We start from the raw sequence: 19,812 nt of genomic DNA on the forward strand, positions 1-19,812 counted from the left end.
GGTCACAGATTCAAAATAGTCTCTAAAAGAAGCCGAGGGGAGAAGAAATGTTTTCACGCAGCGAGTTGTTCGAATCTGGAACGCATTGCCTGAAAGGGTGGTGGAGGCCGATTCAATACCTACTTTTAAAAATGCGGTGGACGGGTATTTAAGGACGGGTTTGCAGGGTTATGGGGAAAGGGCTGGGGTGTGGGATTGACATTACATTGCTCTTTTCAAGACTTGATGGGCCGAATGGCCTCTTTTTGTGCTGTACGATTCTATGACAGGTTGGTTCAACTTGTCCAGAATAGTAAATCCAGAGGACACGGCCTGTGATTGAAGGGGGTAAATTCAGAACGAATCTACGCAAACACTATTTCAGTGAATGAAAAGTGAACCTGTGGAACGGTTGAAGCAGGAAGTGTTGATTCTTTCAAACATAGATTAGTTTTCTTTTAGGAAATAACATTATGGGATATAGTATGTAGTAGGTTGGGACATATATGCATGCGACTGGCAGGAAGGTAGAAGGTGAACGAGATGGACCTTGGTCTTTTTTCGTCTAGGATTTCTCATGTTATGTTTACCTGCTGTGATGCCCTCTCCCCCTGAAGATACTGATGCATATTGGGGAACACGTCACCTGACATCTGCACAGCTTCATTTGTTTTAATAATAATCCTTCCACTTGATATCACACCTTATCATGTCATCGCAAAGCATTTCCCAGGATTCACGGTGAAGTGTAGTGACTGTGTATGTGTAGGCCAGCAGCCAGTTTGCTGACATCTCGCAAATAGCCGTGAAGAGAAGTGAGTGAGTGAGTGACCGTCAGCCAAGTCCCCGGGGGAGAGAAACCCCCGGCTCTTCTCCTGATGGCGTCGCAGGATCTTTACCGCCTGCCTGAAGGGGCTCAGTTTAACACCTCATGTAAAGGATGGCGCCTCTCCCCCAGCGCCAGCCTGGGCTGTGAGTTGACCATCCCTGAGGAAACCCTCAAGTTGGTTTCCTCGAGGGAAACCTGCTCGTCCCTCGCACCCTCTGCCCCACTATTGGAGGTCCCGCTTTCAGGCACTACACCCCGAAGCTCTGGAACACTCTCCCTCAATCCCTCCGCCTTGACCCCCCCCTCCCCTTTTTCAAGTCCCACCTGAAAACCTTCCTCTTCGACCGTGCTTATGGCCACCCACCACCCGCTCCCCTCCCCCCCCCCGGGATCGGAGTCGGGCTTGGCCACTGCTAAGCGCTCTGAGTCGCTGCCCTGTGTGGAGGCCGCTATGAAGGGCAAGTTGTTGAAGTGAAGTGGACAGCCCGTGCTTTTGCATCGTTCAAGCATCATCCCTTCCACCTCCTGAGCTCCCCTCCCTGTACCCTCAGGCTATCTTTCTGTCGTTAAAATCCCGCCTCCCTCAGCTCGTACCTCTGCCCGACGTGACATCGCCCCCTCCGCCTCCCCTGACAGAAGACACCAGAAGCCGCCGGGGCGGGCGGGCGGGAGGGAAGGGACGGCACGCGATCGGCGCACGCGCAGCGCGGGGAGGTCAGCGCGAGACGAGCGCGGGGCGGTTGGCGTCTCGCGCATGCGCAAATGGGAGACCGCTGGGCGCGCGCGCACGCGCGCAACATGGGGGCGGTTGGTGTCCGGCGCACGCGCAGTGCGCGGTTGTGCACGGAGCGGCGGCTGAGCGATGGCGGCGCAGACACTGAGCGGGAAGCAGTTGTCCGCGTGAGTAACAGAGCCACTGTCACATTCACGTTATCAATCGGCAATTGTTGATCCCCGAGGAGAGAATCAGCAATGGCGCACCGCGCCCGCCTTCTGTGAGGAGAAAGTCCGATTGATTGGTGTTTAAAGTGGGTTTCCGGGTCACCGACTCCCCGCTCCCGGTGACTGATTGACCTTGACACCGGCTCCCGGAGCCCGGGCAAGCGGCCTCCCCCCCCCCCCCCGCCCGTGCAGACCCGGGCCCCAGCGGCCTGGCCTCGGGGGGCAGCCTGGCTTAGTTGATAGCGCTCTTGTCTCGGAGTCGGAAGGTTTTGCTCACAAGCGCACAGTCTTCTTTTTAAAAAAAATTAAACAAATCTTTACAGTGAATCCTGCGAAGCGCTTTGAGACGTCTCGACAACGTGATAAGGCGTTATATCAAATACAAGGATTATTATTATTATACATGGAACCCAGCACTGTTCGTCCCCTGTAAATTGGTCACTCAATCCACGACTGTTTGTGGGACGCTGCTGCGCACGATTGGCTGGCGCGTCTCGCCGACAAAATACACAGTCACTACACTTTACAGTAGATCCAGTGAAGCCCTTTCAGATGTCTCAACAACATGATAAGGCACTATATCGAATGCAAGGATTATTATTGTGGGTTTATTCGGGACCTGAAGTCACACCGTGCTGTGGGTGGTGGTGTCGGATCCCGTTCTCAATCCACGAACGTTTGTGGGACACTGCTGTATGCAATTGGTTGCATAGAAATGTGTTTAGTTGTGAACTGCTCTCTTTAGAACTCAGAATATTGCTCAGATTATTCTCCTGATGCTGAAATGTGCTAATAATAATAATAATAATCCTTGTATTTGCTATAACGCTTTTCACGTCAGGAGGACGTCCCAAAGAGCTTCACAGAACACACTGTAAAGTGAATTGACTGTATATTTGTGGGCGAACTCAGCAGCCAATTGCGCACAGCAATGTCCCACAAACAGTCGTAGATTGAAGATGACCAATTTATTATTGTTTTGGTTTTGGAGGGATTATTATTAGGCTCTGTGTGGAGTAAGGAAACTTGCCCAAGGTTTCGCCCTCTGCCTGTAATTGAACTCGGGTCTCTCGCTTGGAAAGCGAGTGCTCTAACCACTGAGCTACAGGACTAAAAATGCTTCTACCATTCTTACAGTTGAATATTATTATATAATCTAATATTGATAGTTTTTCACTGTGGAATGATACCCCAAAACCAGTCTGCACACAGTAATGTCTCACAACAGTGATGAAGTCAATAGGAGCACTGAGTAGCTAGTTTTAGACCAATGTAATGCTTACATTTGAGCTTAAAGTTAGATGGCCAGGATAATGTGACTATTTAACAAGTAGTTATTTAGCAATTGTCTTAGTGTGTATAGTTTATTTCCTTGGTAATCTTTGACAGATGAGACAACAATAATATCTATGAATATTATGTATGTGTTAAAACTCAAACAGTCAAGTCTAGACCTACAGCACATTAAAGCCGCTATTGTTTCTATAGTATGTTAGTGCTCATATTTTTAGACAGTGACCTTGCGAACTTCAAATACCAACAGCATGGGCTGATATTCAACAAGTTTGAAGATAAACAAAGTGGAAGGGAGCTAGACAGGTCAACCTTCAATACTGTCTGCTCTAGTTGCTTTCTTTGAAAATTGCAACATGCATATAATGATTTTATCTGATGCCATTATACATTGCTAGACTTTATTTAAAGCTATTATATATTGTATACTGTATTATATATTGTATACATTATATACTGGACTTTGCTATCGAATGTTGCAACAGTGCTGTTAACTTTTCTCCTTACGCAAGCTGTAAACGTTCTTTGAGAGCCCATATTCCTTATCTAGCTTGCTATTGTATGGTAGGGTGAAGGAAAGTCCTGTAATGTGGAAAGATATCAAAATGGGCTGAAGGTTCCTCATCTCAAACCTCCTTATGAAATACTTTCCTCCTGGAATTGAGCCTCAAATTCTTTTTTGCAAAAATATCACTAACGTATATATGCTCGAGCGTTAGTGATTTATGTTTGCCGGAGGAACAGGAATTGTGTGTAGTGCTATAATGAATGGCCACTCGGATAATGTAACAGAGGACAGTCACAGATCCTGAAACAGTAATTTCAAGGAATTCAGATTGCTGGAATGTGACCGTTAATCTAATCGTGTGATGTCTTGTGGTGTCTTGTGACTTTTTATAAGAAGTTTCCAACTGTAGCACCCTTTACCCAGATTCCTCTAACAGCTTTCAATGAAAATAGTCACAAGATAAATATAAAAACTTTGTGTTTGATATACCACTTTATCATATTATGTGTCTCAAAGCACTTCACATGATTCACTGGAAATAATAATTCTTACATTTGATATAATGCATTTTACTTAAGGAGACAGTCTCAAAATGGTTCACAGAATATACTGTAAAGTGTATTGTGGAGTCCTGTAGCTCAGTGGTTAGAGCACTTGTCTCACAAGCAAATGACCTGGGTTCGGTTCCAGGCAGGGCGAAACCTTGGGCAAGTTTCCTTACTCCACACCCCTAATAATAATCCATCAAGAAAAAAACAATAATGAATTGGTCACTTCAATCCATGACTGTTTGTGGGACACTGCTGTGCGCAATTTCGCTGCCGCATTTCGCCCACAAATATACAGTCAATTCACTTTACAGTATATTCTGTGAAGCGCTTTGAGACGTTTAGAAGATGTGAAAAGCGCTATATCAAATGCAAGGATTATTATATTACTATTATTATATAGTGACTATCATTGTAGGTGAAAGCAGTAGCCATTTTGCACACAGGTATGTCCCACAAACAGCTACTAAACAAATGACAATTTTATGTTGGTCAGCACACCAGGAGAAACTCGCTTATCTTTTTGAAAATTTTTAATATCGACATGAACCTGTCCACTCCCTCTGCTCAGCAGGCTCCTAAATTACTTTGGAACTCCACAGTGACTTCACTTTGCCTCCTCCCTTACCTCCTTCAAGGCACGTATCAAGGCCCTTCGTTTCGACCGCGCTTTCAGTCACCCTTCTACTGATCCCAACCCTGTGCCTGACTGTTCAGCCTTGGGACATTCTCCCAACATGAAAGGCGGTATACAAATGTAACTTGGTTGTTGAACAAAGCCTAGCTCTGATGATGGGGCTTTCGCTTCTGGGTCTGAAGATTGTGGGTTCAAGCCCCACATCAGGAGTTGTTAATTATCTAGGCAGGCAGTGCAGTGCAGTGCTGGGTGAAACTCTGCTGAATTGCTAAGCATTTCATCCTTTAGATGGGAGGTTAATCCGATGTTGCTTCTGCATGACACTGTTGAAAAAAACAGTTTCTTCTGATTGCTGACCAACAATCAGTTTTAAAGATGAACTCTGCATTCACTTCATAGTTGTGGAACCATGCTGTGAGCAAATTAGTTCCGAATTTGCATGAAAATAAACAGTATCTACACTGACAGCAATTGCCTGTAAATCACTTTTGAGACATTTCCATGTTTGCTCTTCAAGGATTAGTAAAATATCAGATAATAAATATAAAAAAAAACACATAAATGAAATAATTCTTGTATTTGATATAGTGCTTTTCACATCTTCTTGATGTCTCAAAGCGCTTCACAGAATATACTGTAAAGTGAATTGTGGGCAAAACGCGGCAGCCAATTACCCAATGCAGTGTCCCACAAACAGTCATGAATTGAAGTGACCAATTTATTTTTGTTTTTTTTTCTTGAGGGATTATTATCAGGTGTGTGGAGTAAGGAAACTTGCCCAAGGTTTTGCCCTGCCGGGAATCAAACCCAGGTCTCTCGCCTTTGAGGAGAGTCCTCTGACCACTGAGCTACAGGACTCCATAGCTTGTTATTGAGAAACTGCCTGGAAAGCTTTCATGTTGCTTGTCGGCTTTCCCAACTCCTCCCTCCTCAGACTGCAGATAATCCAGAACTCTGCAGCCCGTGTCTTCTCCCGCACCAAACTCCGTGACCCCATCGCCCCCACTCTCGCCCGACTCCATTGGCTCCCTATCTTTCAGAGGATCCAGTTCAAGATCCTGGCTCTCACATACAAAGCCCTCCATGGCCTCGCCCCACCCTACTTCTGCGACCTCCTAACCCCCTACCAACCCGCCCGTTCCGTACGCTCAGCCGGCTCTGGCCTGCTCCACGTCCCCCGACCCACCCGCCCCACCATTGGCAGGAGAGCCTTCAGCCACTCTGCCCCCAACCTCTGGAATTCCATTCCCCAGTCACTCCGCCTCGTCTCCTCCTGAGCCTCCTTCAAGTCCCGCCTGAAGACCCACCTCTTCGACCATACCATCGGCCACCCACCTACCCTCCCCCCCCGACCCCAGCTCGGGTCTGAAATGCTGTACTCTGTCCAGCGCCTTGGGACGTCCTCCCAATGTGAAGGGCGCTATACAAATGTAATCCTGTTGTTGTTGTCCAGCTACCCATTAGGGCATTGCCTTGCAGGGTTAACAGGAGATGAGTGCGAAGAGTCCCTGCCTCCAGTGACTTGTCGGCCCACCTAAGTCCTGGGCTATCATCAGCAGTGCCCTGGAGTAACTGCGGACCCACCTGGCTCAGGAATGGACTACCAAGTCCACCATTGAGGGTGGGCTCAATTCCGGCGTTGTTAAGCTTATCACCCCAGAGCCAGTTAAGGTGGAAGGAGAGTGCCCATCGCCCCTCCTCAGCGCAATCCTTCAGGACAGTGTCCAGGCAAATGTTAGTGTCCACTATGATCCCGAGGTACTGATAAGAATCAACAATTGGGACTGATGCCCCTTGTATTTTCCAATCAGTACCCGCAATGTCTTCTCTAGAGGTGTAGAACCATGATTCCAAATTTGGGGCACCTACCACCCTGTCCCACGGGGTGGCCCAGTGTTCAAGATGATGGGTGAAGCGCAGATGGTTCCCACGTGAATCTGCCAGTAGCACAACACCATCCACAAACAGAAGACCTGGAACAAATCCACCGAGTCAGTCCCCCTCGATGGATGCCATCCAACATGATTCATAGAATCTTAGACTTGTACAGCACAGAAGGAGGCCATTCGGCCCATCGTGTCTGTGCCAGCTCTTTTAAAAGAGCTATCCAAATCAATCCCCTCCCCCACTCTCTCCCCATAGCCCTCCAAACTTGTACTCCCCAAATAATTATCTACTTCTCTCTTAAAAGTTGTTACCAATTACCTACATATCCATTACCATACTTCAAATAAAGTGTTTATAAAGAGATCTGAGACATTTGTATAGAGGTGGCTTATTAAATGGACTGCAGTTCTTCCTCTGACGTTTGTTCACTTATTCCTTTATAGCTGGATAGCGTGTTGAGCTGCTGAGATTTGGATGAAGCTATTCAAGTTCATGGCCAATGGACTTTGATATTTAAGATAAGGGATAATTGGCCAGTCTGAGAGAGTCATTTAGAGGCTGGCACAGCTTGGGAGGCAGCCAATGTGAATGTTCAACCTGCAGCTTTGCCTTTGCTCTGTGAAGTCTGTCTCACCTATAATGGTTCTGAACAGCTTCTATGAGCAAATATGAATGTAAATCTTTGACTTTACTTCCACTCACTCTTTGTGACTCAGCCCACATTTAACTGCTGAACTTTCAATAGGCTATTCTAGTTCAGGGCCAATGGACTTTGATTTAAAAGAGAGAAAGGGCCAATGTGTTATTGAGAGGCTTTGACTTATATGTCTCTCTGTTGTTCATTGTTCAGCACTGCCTTGAGACAGCCATTGGTTAGGCAGCTCGGGGAGTGGCAACCCACGGTACGTGGTGCGTAAAATGGGATTGCTTCTCTCAGCCTCACTCCTCTGTTACTTACATACTAGTGGAAATATTTCAAGGTTCAGTTCTCACTTTGTAGTGAGTTAGCTGATCTCAGTCGGAGCTACTCCTGGGTTAGGAAGAGGAACATCAGCCAGGGTTTCTGATTCCTAGGAGATGTGTCTCTGTGGGCGCTATGTGAGGGCAGATCAAGCTTGACTATTGTACCGTGAATATCCCACTAATACTGTTCAGTCTCACACGTGGATATTGGCCATTTGGTGAAGTACTAGGGGGCATCCTAATAGAGGAAAGAGGAGTCCAATCTGGAGGGAAGAATAATGGTGAGAGAGATTCAGGGATCTACTGATAGCTTTATAGAGATCTCTTTATAACAATTCAAGATTGTGAAGTAATTTGATAAATACAAAGGCATGTGAGAATGTTAATTAATCCTTGCATTTTTGCTGTATGTTGTCAATGTCTCAAAGAGCTTCACAGGATTTTACACTGCAGTGTTGTGACTGTATCTGTCAGCGAACGATTAATGAATATAGTACCCCAGAAGGCCATGAAGTCAGATCCATTGGGATGTTTGAAGGGATAGACACCTGAGAAATAAGGGAAAGGAAATTAGAAGATCTACCATGGTCAAACAAACTGGTGGGCAGACTGGAGGTGCTGAATGGCCTCTGATTCCTATACTCATACTTTTAACCTGTCCCATTCACCTGAAGGAAACATTTCCTAAGTTCTTGTTTTTATCCCCATTTACAAAGTGATGGTGCATGGGAACTTGAGCTAAGCCAGCACCTGTCCCACTCCCAGGCACTGATCATTTGTCCTCCCTCCCTCCATCTCCCTCCCCTATCTCCCTCCCACCCCCAATGTAAACATTTTGGCGCTGAGTTGTGCATGCCCCTGCCAGCTTGTTAAAGTTCAACTTTAGCAGTAAATAGGAATTTGGACCCGTTCCCTACTTGGGTGGCCTTGTCTGTGCAGAACTGCTTTTTGTAAAAAGGGAAAAGACAGATATGAAGTAACTCTGTGGGCTCTGACTTCTTTATACCCCAATCAATCCAACACGAAAGCTGACTGTGCAACAGCGATTGGGAGAGGTACAGCAACTCAGGGTGAACATCTGAGAATTGTCGCTGGGTTCACAGGCAAGAGTGATGCGGAGGCAATGCTGTGTTGTTCCAGGAGGCAATGCTGCGTTGAACTCTCTGGACTTCAAACTGCGTTTTGGCACATTTTGCAGCTCTTCTCCGCCATTTCCTTTTGATGCTGAAAGACAAACAAATTGACGCACACTTGCTGTTGGTCTTCACTGGGACTCTAGGCTGACAGCCATGCTTCCGTATCTCAGATATCCCTTCAAGAAGCTGGGTATTGTAAGGGCACTGGGAACAATTGTGTCAGGATCTAAAACCTCAGCGTAAGGCACACAGACTAGCATTTCTGAGTTTCTCCATTACAATTGTTTTGCTCTGTGAATCCTATAGAGAGGGTTTAGTGCTGGAACCTGGAGACTAACTCTTCTTCCTGTCATCCCCCAGCCAAGTCCGGGAAAGATTGAAGAATGAAGTGAGCCAGATGAAGGAGTTGGCTCCTGGCTTCCGGCCCGGCCTCGCTATCCTGCAGGTAATCTATAACGTTGGGCAGTTTGGGGTGAGGGAGTAACATACCTGTCATCCTCCTCCCCTCATATCCCACCACCAAAGCTTGGGTGCCCAGCCAGCCAGCTGGGTAAAGCGCTTTGAGACGTCCTCCTTACGTGAAATGTGTTATCTAAATTGTAATACAGGCCGGGCATTGAGGGCTGCACACTGGGACTCATTGCTGTAATTAAATGATGGTAGGGTTGGGATGAATCAAGTATCTTTCCTGTGCTCACAGCTGTTGTAGTCTGACTCCAGCATGTTTCACGCATTGACTGCAGAAATTAAACTGAACTATCCTGTCCAGCATCAAATCCTTTCCTATGATTTCTTTCAAATTTTGCAGAATCTAATCATTTTTCTCTTTCTTGCTCTCACTCTTATCACTCAGTCAGACTTGCTCTTAATCTTTCACTCATTCTCTTGCCACTATCACTCACACATTCTCTCTATCTAATCACTCACTCCTTCTTTCTATTCATTCCTATAACTAACTCACTCTTTCAATCTCTGCTATAATTTCAGGTAGGCGACAGGGATGACTCCAACCTATACATCAGTATGAAGCTGAAAGCTGCTGCCGAGGTTAGTGTTCCAGATATTGCTGAATGTAACTGGGATGCTGAGTACCTTGTTTTAAACTCACTGCGTCGTCTATCAGGAAGGCCCAGGAACAACAGGGCTGCAAACATTTGAGCCAACTTTGCTTGGAATTGATTTTGGTAGGCACCCCCCGAGGACCGCAAAGTAAATCTCCCTGAAGGAGGCACTTTGAATGTGTTTTCTCCTTTTTGTCAATAAATCTGCTGAGTTTGTTGCTAATCTTATTTCTTTCTGTCTGTAGATTGGGATGAATGCCAACCACATAAGACTGCCAAAAACCGCAAGTGAAGAAGAAGTGAGTTGAAGTATCTCTCCCCTCTTTTACTATTCCCTCCCCTCCCCCATGAATTGAAGGTGCTTACATTAGATTCAATTCAAATTGGCTGGTTCAGCAGGGGGTTAGGGCCTGTGGGGCTGGGCGGAGCTTGTGGGGCTCGGTGGGGTTTGGTTCTGTGAGGGGGATTGGGTGTGGCCTGTGGAGCTGGGTGGGGCCTGTAGGGCTGGGTGGGGCCTGTGGGGTGGGTTCTGTGCGAAGGGGTTGGGGCCTTTGAGGCTGGGCAGGATCTGGGGTGATGTTCTGGCTGGGGTGAGGTTTGGGATAGTTTGGCTCAGTGGTGAGGGGTTGGAGGGTTAGATGTGACTCCGATATTTCAACACTTCTTACATCTCTCTGCCTCTGCTCTGATCGCCTCATCATCCTGGGCGACTTCAACCTGCACTTCACCCCCTCCTACTCCATCTCCTCAGGCTTCTCTTCCCTGCTCTCCTCGCTCAACCTCTCCCTCCACATCAACTCCCCCACTCACAGTCACGGCCACCCACTCGATTTGGTGATCACCCGGGGCCTCAGTATCTCGGATGTCACTATCACCGACAAGGCCGTCTCCGATCACCACTTCATCTCCTTCACCACCTCCACCCCCGTCCCCACCTCCACCAGACCCACCACCATCTTCTACCACCCCTGGAAAAAGTTAACCCCACAATCCCTAACCGCTGCCTTGGAGTCCTCTGAACTCCTCTCCCTCTGGCCTTCAACCCTCACTGACCCCTCTTCTCCTCTCACCCTCCTCCACAACACCCTCTCCTCCACACTCGATACTCTTGCCCCCATCACCTCCCATACTGTCTCCTACTCTCGCTCCTCCCCCTGGTTCACCACCCACCTCCGCTCACTGAAGAGCCAGGTGTGGGCCGCTGAACGCACCTGCGTCAAATCTGGCCTAACGGTTCACCGACAAATCTGGCTGGACCTCCTCAAAATCTACCGCTCCACTCTAGCCTCGGTCAAGTCGTCCTTCTACTCCAGGATAATCCTGGAGGCGAAGAACAACCCCAGGCTACTGTTTTCTACCACATCCCGACTCCCCCGTCCCCCCCCGCCACCCCGCGCAGGTCATCTCCTCCAACCTTCACTGCCAGGAGATGCTGGATTTGCTTGAATCCAAAATCAAGGGAATTCGCTCCGCGGTCACTTCCCCTCCAACATCCACCCACCCCCCACCCCCTCCCTCCCACACTCCGACTCCTACCCATCCTCCCCTACACACGTTCGTACCCGTTTCCCCACCCTCTGTCACCAAACTCATTTCCCAGCTCCACCTCCTTGCCCCACATATCACAGACATCGTTAACCTGTCCCTCTCCTCTGGCTCTGTTCCCATTCCCTTAAAAACTGCCACCATCACTCCCACCTTGAAAAAACCCTCCCTTGATGCGTCGCAGCTATCAAACTACCGGCCCATCTCCAACCTCCCCTTCCTGTCCAAGGTCCTTGAATGAGTTGTCGCCTCCCAGTTGCGCTCTTTCCTCTCCACCCATTCATTATTCGAACCCCTTCAGTCGGGTTTCCGTGCTGCCCATAGCACAGAAACCGCCCTGGTCAAGGTCACCAATGACATCCTGATCATCTGCGACCAGGGCTCCCTCTGCCTCCTCGTCCTCCTCAACCTATCGGCAGCATACTCTGTCTTCGGTCCCCTCCTCTTCACCCTCTATATGCTCCCCCTGTGGTGACATCATCCGCAGACATGGGGTTAACTTCCACATGTATGCGGATGACACCCAACTCTACCTTTCCTCCTCCTCTACCCTCAACTCCACGACCCCCGATGTCCTGACAGCTGTCTGTCCGACATCGAGTCCTGGATGAGAGACAACTTTCTTCAGCTCAACGTGCGTAATACTGAGGCCCTCCTGATTGGCTCACGTCAGCGCCTCCGCACCTCAGGCGCTGACAGCATCAGCATCCAAGGCAGCACTCTCCACTGCTCAAAGCCAGTCAGGAACCTCGGTGTTCTGTTCGACCCTGAGCTGTCCTTTCTCCCTCATATCCGCGCCACAACTGGCACCGCCTTCCGTCACCTCACCCCTCACGTGGCTGAAACTCTGGTCCAAGCCTTTATCACCTCAAGACTGGACTATGGGAACTCTCTCCTCGACGGCCTTCCCGGCCCTCCCTCCACACTGCAGGTCATTCAGAACTCTGCAGCTCGTGTACTGTCCCGCACCAGACACCGCGCCCACATCACTCCCACCCTCGCTCGCCTCCACTGGCTCCCCATCCCCCAGAGGATCGAATTCAAGATCCTCATCCTCACCTACAAGGCCATTCACGGCCTCGCTCCCTCCTACCTCTCTGACCTACTATCCCCCTACTTACCTGCCCGTACCCTCCGTTCCTCTGGCTGCGGTCTGCTCCACATCCCCCGCCCCATCCTCCCTACCATCAGTGGCCGGGCCTTCAGCCTCTCAGCCCCTAGGCTCTGGAACTCTATCCCCCAGTGCCTTCGCCTTGCCTCCTCCCTTTCCCCCTTCAAGGCTGGTCTCGAGACCTTTCTCTTTGACCGTGCCTTCAGCTCCCCTCTCGACTCTCTACCCCCTCCTCACTCCCTCCCTTCCCTCTCCTCACCCTGACCATTTCCCCCCTGCTTGGGTCCTGACCCAACTGTACAGCGCCTTGGGACGTCCTCCTGACGTGAAAGGCGCTCTATAAATGGAATTGTGTTGTTGTTGTTGTTGACTCACTGGCTGACAATATCTATCACTCTACAGGTGCTGGATAGCATTGCCCACATCAACGAGGATCCCAACGTCCATGGACTCATTGTGCAGCTCCCGCTGGACTCCAATAATCCCATTGACGTAGAAAAAGTAACCAACGCAGTTGCTCCAGAGAAGGATGTGGATGGGTAACTATCATCCTGGCCTGTGGTTGTAGAATGAGATTTATCCCTGCTCACAGGCCTCAGTGACCCAGTTTGGGAGCAATGACTGCTGAGCATTCCCAGTATGGTCGAGTGAGTAAACCTTTCAGATAACCAAGATCAAATGAGTAAACCAATGGAGTAGTTTCACTCAGAAGAAACCGGATTGACCTCTTACCCCCTCTACCCCCTGTGAGGCAGCCATTGTCAGCATGTGTGAAACCTCCCTCCAATCACTGCACCATATTATGGTGTATGCCCACTGAACACTATGGGTAATTTCAGCCATTGGTGAGACTTGATTATTTGAGCTGAAAGGATATTAACTGAACCGATGGCAAGAGTTTAAGGAAATAGCTCCAGAGCAGGAAGCTTGAATAGCTTACAGTGTAAAAGAAGGCATTCGCTCTATCATTTCTGTGCTGCTGCTCGCTCCCCCGCTAGAGCTAAATGGAGCTGGGGGCAGGAGAGAGAAGTGAGAGGTAGTCAGTCAGCAGTACACACTCTTTCTCACAGGACATATTGAAACATTTACAATGGAGCAGCGACGATCTGCGTTGACAAGGATGGGTTTCAGAGAAATTATACCAAATGGCTTATTATGCCTGATTGGGTGGTGGGGATTAGGTAGAAACTGAAGGCTTGTCAGGAGAGTGGTTGTGTTGCTGATCTCGTGGCTGCTGGTAACTGACCTGTGTTTGCAGATTAACCAGTATCAATGCTGGTAAACTGGCCCGCGGTGACCTCGGTGACTGCTTCATCCCCTGTACGCCAAAAGGCTGCCTGGAGCTGATTAAACAGACAGGTAGGAGGCATCATAATCAGTCTGGCATTTGGTATAGCGGCTTGTGGGTGTGTGTGTGTGTCCCTCCCTTCGTCACTTCTATGTGTGTGTCTCTTTTTTACTGCTTGAATTGGGATTTTCATGTTGTCCTTAAGTCTATCCTTTAGCAATTCACTGCTCTGTTGTTTAGAACATTAATCCACGTGACTATCTTCTCTTTTTCTTTGCTAACTGCTAGCCAGATGGAATTTATTCAGGTAACGTAAGTTTTTATAATGAAGTGCTTTATGTGCCTCGGGGGCTGACTCATGCCTGGGTTGGGGTCACTGGTGTTGACTTGTGCTGGGGATGGGGGCAGGATAACGGGCACTGGCTAGTGCTGGGGAGTGTATCATGGTGCCTGCTGGCAAACATGTTTTTAGGTGAGTGTTGGTATTTGATCATGATGATAGAAACATCACAAACACTTCACAAATGTGGAGTCCTGTAGCTCAGTGGTTAGAGCACTCACCTCACAAGTGAGAGACCTGGGTTCGAATCCCGACAGGGTGAAACCTTGGACAAGTTTCCTTACACCACACGCCTGATAATAATCCCTCAAGGAAAAAATAATAATAAATTGGTCACTTCAATCCACGACTGTTTGTGGGACACTGCTGTACGCAGTTGGCTTCCGTGTTTCGCCCACAAATATACGGTCAATTCACTTTACAGTATATTCTGTGAAGCGCTTTGAGACATCTAGAAGATTGAAAAGCGCTATATCAAATGCATCCCAGAAACAGGCATCAATTATCTGGAGTGAATTGTGAGTTGCTCTCCTGACGAGTTGGTCACCAGTGGTGTGTTTGTTAATGGCCCCTGACGATGGTGCAGACAGGACCGTGACTTGTGCGGCTGTGTGTTTCAGTCCTAATGTGCTTATTCTTTCTCTCCGGTCGTCAGGTGTGAAGCTTGCGGGGTCCAAGGCTGTTGTCATTGGACGCAGCAAAATCGTCGGGGCCCCTATGCACGACCTTCTGCTGTGGAACCACGCGACTGTCACCACCTGCCACTCCAGGACTGCGGACTTGCAGGGAGAGGTAAGCCACTGACTGCCCATCCTGGCCGGATAGGCCTTCAGCCAAAACACTCCACGAGGATTGGAACACGGAGTGTGAACAGACAAGAGATCCAGAGATAGAAAATTTTGGAAAACTTGCCCTACATTTTACTGTTGTGCAAAAATCTGAATAATAATAATAATAATCCTTGAATTTGATATAGCGCCTTATCATGTCTTTGAGACATCTCTAAGCACTTCACAGAATATACTGTAAAGTGAATTGAGTTTATTTTGTGGGTGAAACGTGGTAGCCAATTGCGCACACAGGGTCCCACAAACAGGATTGAGTAACCCAAGTTATTTTGCCCACAAAACATAGTCGCTACACTTTACAGTATATTCTGTGAAGTCCTTTGAGACGTCTCAAAGACTTCATAAGGCGCTATATCAAATGCAAGGATTATTATTTTATTGGTTTTTTTTGAAGGGATTATTACCCCCAGAAAAGCGATATCACAAACAATAGTAATAACAAATTGCATTTTATAGCATCTTTTACGTCGGGAGTCAGGGATTAGAAAGTAGCAAAGGTTATAAAATATATTTATGAGAAGTAAAGGGACAAGCCTTAATTTATATTTCAGCAACGTGAAAACAGAGGCTGTTAAATCAGGATACTAGGCAAACTTTCTTCAATCACTAATTTGGAGTGTTGAATGGATTTTTTTTAGAGGCTTTAAGGTTAAAGTGTTGTGTGTCATTGCTGGGCAAATAGTGCCTTGTTTGCCCACAAAAACGGTTACTCCACTTCAAAAGCTCAAGGAGCCCTAAAATCCTACTTTCTACACTTGAGAAAACATTTTGTTTTATTAAAACATTGACAAAATGCTTAACTTTGGTTAATTTGGAAATAGACTTTCCACAGGTCTGAATGAAATCGGCTTCCAAATTAAGGCTGAATTGAATTATTTTCCAGAATTCTGCGCACTTTGAGTTCAGTCTAGGCTGGACACCCAGTGCGTAGTTGCATGGCGATGTAGATGAGAGAAGCATTGAACTGAGAATAGAAGAGCATGTTTGCCGGTCACTGGTGCTGCTGACCAGGCTGTGCCCTGGACTCTATTCTCATCGCACTGCTATTACACTTCAGGTGTTGAAAGCAGACGTTCTGGTTGTTGGAATCGGCAAAGCTGAGATGGTGAAAGGCAGCTGGATCAAGCCTGGAGCTATTGTTATTGACTGCGGAATTAACCATGTTCCTGGTGAGTGTCAGCACCAAACTCCCACAATTCAGCTTCTTTGGAAGCTTTGCAGTATTAAGGGTTTGTACATTCCCACTAAGCACTCACCTACAATATCCTTTTCCAGCCCCTTTCTTGTTAGGACCAACACCTGATCTGCTACAGTTACCTCTGGCTGTGTGGACCTCGGTGTCTTACAGAAATATTGCAAACTGCCTCAGACTTTTTTCAATTAAACCAATTATTACCAAGCAATTTTATATTATAGTATGCTGCCTCTTGTATGTGATTGGCGTGCTGCCTATTCCGCATGTGATATCTCACTTGTAATTGATGTGATGCCTCTCATGTACAATAGGCGCTGTCACTCACATATAATTGGCGCATTGTCTCTAGAGTGTGTAACAGGCGTGGAATTCCTCCTGCTCCACGTGTAACTTGCTCTCCGCCTCCCTCCAGACAGCACGAAGACGAGCGGGAAGAGAGTTGTTGGTGACGTGGCCTACAGTGAGGCCAAGGAGGTGGCCTCACACATCACTCCTGTGCCTGGAGGCGTGGGGCCCATGACTGTCTGCATGCTGATGGAGGTAGGTTTGATGGTGATGTTTATAGCACAGACCACGTGCTGGGAATTGCACCAGGATTGGGTTGCACGAAGCACGATCATATGGTGAGTTTCCCTTGGCTTGATTCATACCAAGAGAGAGACTGATTTTAAAACAAGTTGAAGGTTGAAGCTCATGTCGCCTTCCTCTTGGGAGGCTGCTTGTAACTTTATTTTTTTAGGTGGGGGGGGGTTATGCAATGTGACAGTGTGGGTGGGGGAGGAGAGAGGAAGTCTAGCGTGAGTAGCTTTGAAATTTTGGGGGAGCTATCCATTTAACCAGCCTTGCTTGAAAGAAGTAATTAAAGGCCCCATGTGGCATTCTGTCAGTTGGAGAGATTGTATTGATTGATGTGCAGCTCTCTCAATGACAGAACACAGTGGAAAGCGCAAGGCGCCATCTGGAGACCTTCAAACCAGGCAAATGGTCGATTCGGTACTCAAAGCTGAATCTTTTACAGCCTGTTCCCAGGTAGGCGTGTGATCCTGAATCTCACTAATAGCTTATCTTTGCTCACTGTTGGGGTCTGCCCTAGATTTAAACACCACTCCCATAGCTAGATATTTCACTGTGCCAGGGCAGGGCAATTATCGAAAAGGATAATATTGTTTATTCTCTGAGCTCCAATCTCCAATTTCCCCCCTTTCTCTCTCTCTCTCTCTCTCACACACACATAGACACACACACACATTCACTCACTTCTCTCTCACATCTTCCACTTCCTCCTCAACTCTTTCAGTGACTTTTCTGAGCTGACGAAGCCCTGTGATCAATTTTTCACACACTGAGTAGAATGTCTCACCATCTATCAGCCTTTTCGGGCCTGTATTATATTTAATTTTTTGAGCCTATTCTTTTAGCTGAAGTCTAATGATGAAGAAATTATTTTATTGGGGGGGCTGTTCACAGTCTGACTTTGTGTAATGGTGGTCTTTCCCTCTAGTGACATTGCCATCTCGCGGGCCGGCACGCCAAAGCACATCAGCCGCCTGGCGAGGGAGGTGGGCTTGATGTCGGATGAAGTGGAGTTGTATGGAAAATACAAGGCAAAGGTGCTTCTCTCAACCCTGGAACGGCTGAGACCCCAGCAGGATGGGAAGTACATTGTGGTCACTGGGTAAGGAGAGTGGTCCTATTGGACTATCACGTTTGGGACAACAGCAAGGTTCTGAATGGATTTGGGGCAGACTGTCAGGGAGAGTGAGGGCAGCACTTGTGACTAACATTCTCAGGTCAGAGACTGAGGACAGCTTCCTCTACAGCAACAACTTGCATTTCTATAGCGTTCTTCACGCTGGATGGTGTTTTGGAGCGCTTAATGCTCTTACACTGTCTGTTTAAATTCCCAAGTCAGAGCCAGAGGAAAGCTTCCTCTACAACAACAACAACAACAAGATTCCATTTATAGAGCGTCTTTCACGTTGGGAGGACGTCCCAAGGCACTGGACAGTTGGGTCAGGACACTCTACACTGTTTGTCCACATTCCCAGGTCAGCTAGAAGCATGCAGGGTAGGGGCAGAGGAGAGTGTGGTGTGGGCAGGGGGAAGGAGCGAGTATAAGGGCTCACAGTATTGGCTTCTGTTGCAGCATCACTCCCACTCCTCTTGGGGAAGGCAAGAGTACTACCACCATCGGGTTGGCACAGGCCATCGGCGCTCACCTGGACCTCAATGTCTTTGCTTGTGTTCGGCAACCATCACAGGGTCCCACCTTCGGGATTAAAGGTAACCTTGGGTTTCTCCTGTCTTGTTTCAGTGGGGCGAAGGCACTTTCAAAGAGGAGGGTCTTGAGATGGGTCTTGAAGTGACAAGGGAGAGGGCAAGGCGGAAGGACTGCGGGATGGAGTTCCAGATGGTGGGGGCAGAGTGGCAGAAGGCCTGCCCGCCAATGGTGGGGCGAGCGAGAAGACATGAAGCAGGCTGGAGCCCGCTGAGCGGAGAGCGGGCACGTTGGTTGGGGGTTAGGAGGTCGAAGAGATAGGGGTGGGGGCAAGGCCATGGAGGTCTTTGAAAGTGAGGACCAGGATCTTGAACTGTATCCTGTGTGTGATGGGAAGCCAGTGGAGTCGAGCGAGGATGGGGGTGATAGTGTCGCAGAGCCTGGTGCGGGAGAGGATATGAGCTGCAGAGTTCTGGATGATTTGCAGCTTGTGAAGCTGGGGAGGCCGACAAACAGAGAGTTTGTGTAGTCGAGCCAGGATGTTATGAATGCGTGGATGAGAGTCTCGGTGGCCTGCGGTGTAAGACAGTGGCGGAGCCGCACAATATTGAGGAGGTGGGGCGATGTGAAGAATCCTACATCACTTTTCAACAAGAGGAGAGTTTTCCCAGTGTCTGGTCTCCTTCCCTCTAGATAAATGGCCGTTCATCTTGATATTTGTGGGAGCTTGCTGACATCACACTAGGCACTTACTTGACTGTCCACTGTGAAGCTCTTGAGACATTTTGAAGCATTATTACACTATAAACGCAAGTTCTTTCATTCTTCTTGAATAGAAGCTTGGAACATTTCAGCATAGAAAGAGGCTGTTTGGATCATCATGTTGGTGTCACTGTTTTTTTAACTCGCAATCTATTAATCCCACTTTTCCCATAATCCTTAATGTTTTTATGGTGTGGTTAATAACGTGTACTGATTGCTTTTCCCCTCTCTCTCTCTGTAACAGGAGGAGCAGCGGGTGGTGGATACTCTCAAGTTATCCCGATGGAAGAGGTACAGCGTCACTGAGCGGGAGGCTGTTTAAGATCACAATACATTAGCAGAGCTTTCCTATCAACTGTTAGTTAGTCACCTCGGATTTCTAGTTCCAATTTTTCATCACAAGATGTGGAACTGATGAAAGCTTATAATGTACAGTATATGGCGAGCTGACCTCCCTATGGCTTAGTTGTGTGAGGATGAGATTGGGACGAGAGAGTACATTTCTCAGACAGCTCTTTCTTCCAGACCACTTTCTGACAGTTACATAGGATGTACAGGAGCAGCCAGATTATTGGGACCCATCCAACCAGGCCTCCCTCCCTCAATCATTCAGTCAAGCAAGCAAGGTTAAGCTACATCACTCATGCTCTCAATGAATTTATTTGCTGAATAGTTACCAAATTCCCTCTTGAATTTACTGAGACAAGCTGGCATCACCTTCC

At 47.9% G+C, this 19,812-nt stretch overlaps 1 protein-coding gene across 3 annotated transcripts in view; it reads left to right on the top strand.

Annotated features, from left to right (window-relative positions):
- Positions 1–1,610: 1,610 nt before the first annotated feature.
- The window catches only part of mthfd1b (methylenetetrahydrofolate dehydrogenase (NADP+ dependent) 1b), a 32,944-nt gene continuing 14,742 nt past the window's right edge, over positions 1,611–19,812 (top strand). The window contains exons 1-13 of one of the 3 annotated variants that reach the window (XM_007910256.2): positions 1,611–1,708; positions 9,083–9,167; positions 9,710–9,769; positions 10,029–10,082; positions 12,842–12,978; positions 13,698–13,798; positions 14,723–14,859; positions 15,973–16,084; positions 16,523–16,650; positions 17,042–17,139; positions 17,612–17,785; positions 18,257–18,393; positions 19,335–19,381. In XM_007910256.2, the coding sequence (XP_007908447.1) occupies positions 1,671–1,708; positions 9,083–9,167; positions 9,710–9,769; positions 10,029–10,082; positions 12,842–12,978; positions 13,698–13,798; positions 14,723–14,859; positions 15,973–16,084; positions 16,523–16,650; positions 17,042–17,139; positions 17,612–17,785; positions 18,257–18,393; positions 19,335–19,381 (1,308 nt within the window). In that variant the 5' untranslated portion in view covers positions 1,611–1,670. Of the gene's footprint in view, positions 1,709–7,644; positions 7,868–8,555; positions 8,962–9,082; positions 9,168–9,709; positions 9,770–10,028; positions 10,083–12,841; positions 12,979–13,697; positions 13,799–14,722; positions 14,860–15,972; positions 16,085–16,522; positions 16,651–17,041; positions 17,140–17,611; positions 17,786–18,256; positions 18,394–19,334; positions 19,382–19,812 lie in introns of those variants that run through there. The other 2 variants (XM_007910257.2, XM_007910255.2) reach the window with 2 other exon arrangements.

The sequence above is a fragment of the Callorhinchus milii genome, unplaced genomic scaffold (assembly GCF_018977255.1).
Source record: "Callorhinchus milii isolate IMCB2004 unplaced genomic scaffold, IMCB_Cmil_1.0 Scaffold9, whole genome shotgun sequence".
In the NCBI taxonomy this organism is placed as follows: domain Eukaryota; kingdom Metazoa; phylum Chordata; class Chondrichthyes; order Chimaeriformes; family Callorhinchidae; genus Callorhinchus; species Callorhinchus milii.